This window comes from Cryptomeria japonica, chromosome 4 (genome assembly GCF_030272615.1).
Source record: "Cryptomeria japonica chromosome 4, Sugi_1.0, whole genome shotgun sequence".
Taxonomy (NCBI): domain Eukaryota; kingdom Viridiplantae; phylum Streptophyta; class Pinopsida; order Cupressales; family Cupressaceae; genus Cryptomeria; species Cryptomeria japonica.
This window is the reverse complement of record NC_081408.1, coordinates 470,377,653-470,381,992: the sequence shown is the minus strand read 5'-3', so window position 1 is coordinate 470,381,992 and position 4,340 is coordinate 470,377,653. Positions and strand designations below refer to the sequence as shown.

At 35.9% G+C, this 4,340-nt stretch overlaps 1 protein-coding gene across 1 annotated transcript; it reads right to left on the bottom strand.

The window, feature by feature from the left end:
- Positions 1–637: 637 nt before the first annotated feature.
- LOC131066685 (sugar transport protein MST4) lies at positions 638–4,112 on the bottom strand. The gene is made up of 4 exons (XM_058001517.2): positions 3,176–4,112; positions 2,676–2,998; positions 1,307–1,933; positions 638–1,202 (listed from the first exon to the last, which is right to left on the bottom strand). The coding sequence occupies exons 1-4, from the start codon at positions 3,303–3,305 to the stop codon at positions 699–701; spliced, it is 1,584 nt and encodes a 527-aa protein (XP_057857500.2). The 5' UTR covers positions 3,306–4,112; the 3' UTR covers positions 638–698.
- Between the last annotated feature and the right edge of the window lie 228 nt (positions 4,113–4,340).

The following is a 4,340-nucleotide window of genomic DNA, read 5'->3' as shown; positions in this document are numbered from 1 at the left end:
AAAGTTGTCATTTTTCCTTACATTTTGGAACACTAGATTTTCCTTATGTGAGAAAAAGCCTACAAGTGACATTGTCTAACATTAAGCTTGGCTTGTGATACTATTCTAAACTATCCTTGTCAAATCTTACTCATATTGTTGACATTAGAATTACCTACCCTCTCTTATTGTAGCCTATAAGATGCAGTCATTTTCACTTGTATTTGTGTGTAAAACAGAAGTTGTATTGAAAAGTACATTAATATTTCTTATATAAAGAAATAAGATTTATGAAATCAGTTGTTTGTGGAATTGATTGTATGAAAATTTTTGGTATCAACAGAGATCACTGAATATGATCTAACAAATTTCACACAATCTAATCCAAAAACAACTCATTTCTACCATATGAAAATTTATTATTTTTCTAACTTTTTTATGATTTTGCTTACTTCCTTCCTTATGGCTGATGCTGTAAATTATGATTAAACTGCGTAACCTGTGAATGTTTATCAGTGTATATTAGTTGAAATATACTTATTTAAACGCCCAACATCAAAGTTTTATTTTACTTTTAATACATAGTTGTGCGGTCCCACATTATAAATTTACATTGCGTTAATAAAAGCTAGAATACAACTCGGAGATGCAGAGTAGATTGATTCGGGAGGCTTCGAAAAAACTGTAAGCTTGAAAATTAATTATGCAGTAAAATCAAATTATAACTGAGAATTGTGATAGGCCTTGACATTATCTTTTCCAGTTTCTTGATTGGCATAGGCATCACCGTCCTCATCATCGATCAGATCAGAGTCTGTGACATACTTCTTCCACAGCCAGTGTTGTCTCCACACTTTCTCTGTCATTTCTTCGATAGGCACATTCTTTGTTTCCGGAAGGAGAAACAGGACGAACGTAGACATGATTAAAACCAAACCAGCGAAAAACAAGAAAATCCCGTATTTGAAATGGCAAAGCATTGACAGGAATGCCTGTGCAATGACGAATGTGAAGAAAAGGTTGACGCACACGGTGACACTTTGTCCAGCGGATCTTGTTTCTAGTGGAAATGTTTCGCTGGGAATGAGCCATGCAAGAGGCCCCCATGACCATGCAAAGGCTGAGACGAACGTGCATACCATAAGCACTATCACAATTGCCATGCCCTTGGAAATATCTTCGTCCTCTTTCAACCCTGTTGCTAACAGAATTCCAATGATCACCTGCAATTCCAAAACAAAATCGTTACAATTTTTTATATTAAAAAAGTGGAAAAAATTGGTTACATGTGATTACGATTCACAGCAGAATGGCTACAAAGATTTACCTGTGAAACAAATATTTGCACTCCCGCTTCGAGCAGAAGCACTCTTCGCCCAACTTTATCAACTGAATAGATTGAAACTAAAGTGGACACAACATTTACAGCACCGGTAATAACTGAAGAGTAGAGTGAGGCATCGTTTTTGAACCCCAAAGTTTGAAACAGCACAGGAGCATAAAACATAATGGCATTGATACCGGTAAACTGCTGAAAGAATTGCAGGCACATTGTTATGATCAGTTGAGGCCTGTTTCTGCGCTTCAGAAGATTTCTGAATGGATGTTTAACTGATGCGGCTATTCTGCTGGCCTCTACTAATTCGTTGAATTCTGGGTCCACATTGTCGGTTCCTCTAATTTTTCTGAGTACAACCCTACCCTCTTCCAGGAGCCCCCTTTCGATCAAGCTGTTGGGAGTTTCTACTATAAATATGGAACCTACAGTAAGAAGAAGAGCAGGAATTGCTGCCAGACCCAGTGAAAGCCTCCATCCCCAAGGCGTGATTTTCTCTGTTCCGTAGTTCACCAAGTTAGCAAAAAGAATGCCTATGGTAATATTCAACTGGAAGAGAATATTAAGACCCCCTCTGATTCTCGTCGGTGCTATCTCTGAGAGGAAAAGAGGAACCGCCTGCATCATGAAATTTACAGCCCGTCAATTCATCTCAATTCTGTGCATATTTTCAGGCAAACAAAAAATATTAACGGGGTAAATCAGGCTCTACAATTATCCGCCTGTCAATTTATTTTAATTTACAGGCAAATAACAGAGTAAATTAGGCTCTGAAATAAATTCTATAATATTCAAAAAGCGCTCCGAAATAAATTCTATAATTATTTAAAAAAAGGGCAATATTTGAAGAATAAATGTGAAAAAGATTTCGTTCGAAAAGGAATATGGAGGCATATGGTCGAAAAACAGGACGAAAAAAGTAGATAATTTGCTAATTTAGATATAGAAAGATCTGCCGCGCGCAGAACAGAACGAAAACAACCAGAATATAAAATATCCTTAAAAATACTAAGGGTTTCAGAAATATAAAGGAATATAAAGTAAATACAACTGAAAGTTTTCTCCAACATAAGGAGTCAAATCTGTAAGGAACAAACTTAAATCTGTAGAGAAGTTAAAATAAACATAACAATAAAATTAGGAATTTCAAGAACACTAAAAAGATGCAAAATCAGAAATTAGGGTCAGTCTTAAATCAGCAATATATCAAGTTCAAAGAATGTAAGTCAACATCAAGTATTTAATACTTTCATGTGTTTAATACTTTTAAATCTAAAAGTCAGAGACAATTATGCAAAACTGCCAAATACTTTGAAAGGCAAATTTAATTTTTTTTTCCATCGTGAACAAAAGTATCTACCTGGTTAGCAAATCCAACTCCGCATCCCAGCATAATTCTGCCAATGATAAGCATGGCGAGATCTTGAGCTACCGCGTTCAGCACTACTCCAATCAGGAAAAGTATACCTGCAATAAGCATGGTCGGCTTCCGACCCCATACTCTGGTCGTATACGACGCAAAGAATGTCGCTATCAGACCGGCCAGATACAGAGACGAAGTAAACAGCTGAAGCCCCTGATTGTCATATTTACAGTAAGTATTGTTGTCTTGGATCTCATTCTTTTTCCGATACACAACAGGGAAAAATTTCTCCAGAAAATCGTTCATAGAAGTCACTCCGCCTACAAATTAAACAACAACAGTCAGTCTCCGCCAATATTTCTATCAGATCACCAGAAATCAGAGTTCAAACTCAAAAAAACCTTATAAAAAAACAGATTTTCTTCATCATAGAAACAAAAAACACTAAACTAAATTTTTCACTGAAAATAAAGATTTCACAAAGGATCAAAGCTTACCTGAAATTCCAATATCATAGCCAAACATGAGGCCTCCACTTGCTGCCATGATACATGTTATGATCACATAAGGCGTTATCCGCGCCTCGAACTCCACTCCTCCAGGAGCCACAAACCCTGCTGCAGGCATCCTCCTTTTCTGGATCTTTCCAACTGACACACACTAAAACCTCCACACACTAAAACTTCACAGACTGCAAATCTAAGTTACCAGAAACGCGACGGGAAAGCCCCGTTTCGCGTTTCAACGGCAGAAACCGGTTTCCCGTCGTGAAACGGCCGTTTCTAAACCATCTGACCATTCCTGTCGACTGCAAAGAAGTTAGAAGCAAAAATATCTGCCACTTTTTGTGCTTAGCATTGTCTGCTGCATCCTTTTAGGCTTTTTGCTCACCACTTGCACGAGTTAACCAGCAGTTTTTCATGCATATGGATTTAATACTTTTATGTAGCTGTTGACGTGTTGATTTTCAACTAAGTTAAGCAAACAAACACAGCTAGATTTTTAAAATGGGATTAGCAGCAACCCTTCTTTGGTAAGTCTATCAAAATACTCCGATGATTTTGCAGCAAATTATGCAGCAATTGGGACAGATGGGGTCCCCTTCTTAGGGTATTCCGTAGATTTATGAGTTTATTTCTATTAAGTATTTGATATCTGCTTAGCATTTGTTTGAATGTTAAATTTTTTATTTATTTTTTTATATTTTGATATATATATATATACCGTTTCTTATGCGCAACCTTTCAAAATTCCGTTTCTCGTTACGTTGCCGTTGCCGTCACGTTTCACGTTTCTCGTTTCTGGTAACATAGCTGCAAATTCACTACAAATTCTTGGAACGTCTGAAAAGCAAATTCCTCCGAATTGTTTTACACTCCAATGAAATGAAAAACTCTTGTATAATACTCTTAGAGAATAAGAGCGCCCATCCAATAAATATAGCCAAAAGTTTCAACCGGGTTGTCCCAAAAAGTGCATCCTTATCAAATCTGACTCTTTACTAGCACTTATACCTATACTTAAATTAAAAAATCTATATAAAAAAAGTATTTTTAAAAAAATATTTATTCTAAAAAATCTATATAAAGAATATATATATATATATATATCTAATATTATTTCTTTAAAAAAAGCTTTATTTAGTTATTTGTCACTTAATAT

Bases quoted from the DNA above. Each gene is read 5' to 3' on its own strand.
- LOC131066685 (XM_058001517.2), bottom strand. From the start codon at position 3,305: ATGCCTGCAGCAGGGTTTGTGGCTCCTGGAGGAGTGGAGTTCGAGGCG. The intron at 2,999-3,175 runs GTAAGCTTTGAT...TTTAATTTGTAG, and splicing joins CTATGATATTGGAATTTCAG to GCGGAGTGACTTCTATGAAC. The intron at 1,203-1,306 runs GTAAATCTTTGT...TTGGAATTGCAG, and splicing joins TGCAAATATTTGTTTCACAG to GTGATCATTGGAATTCTGTT.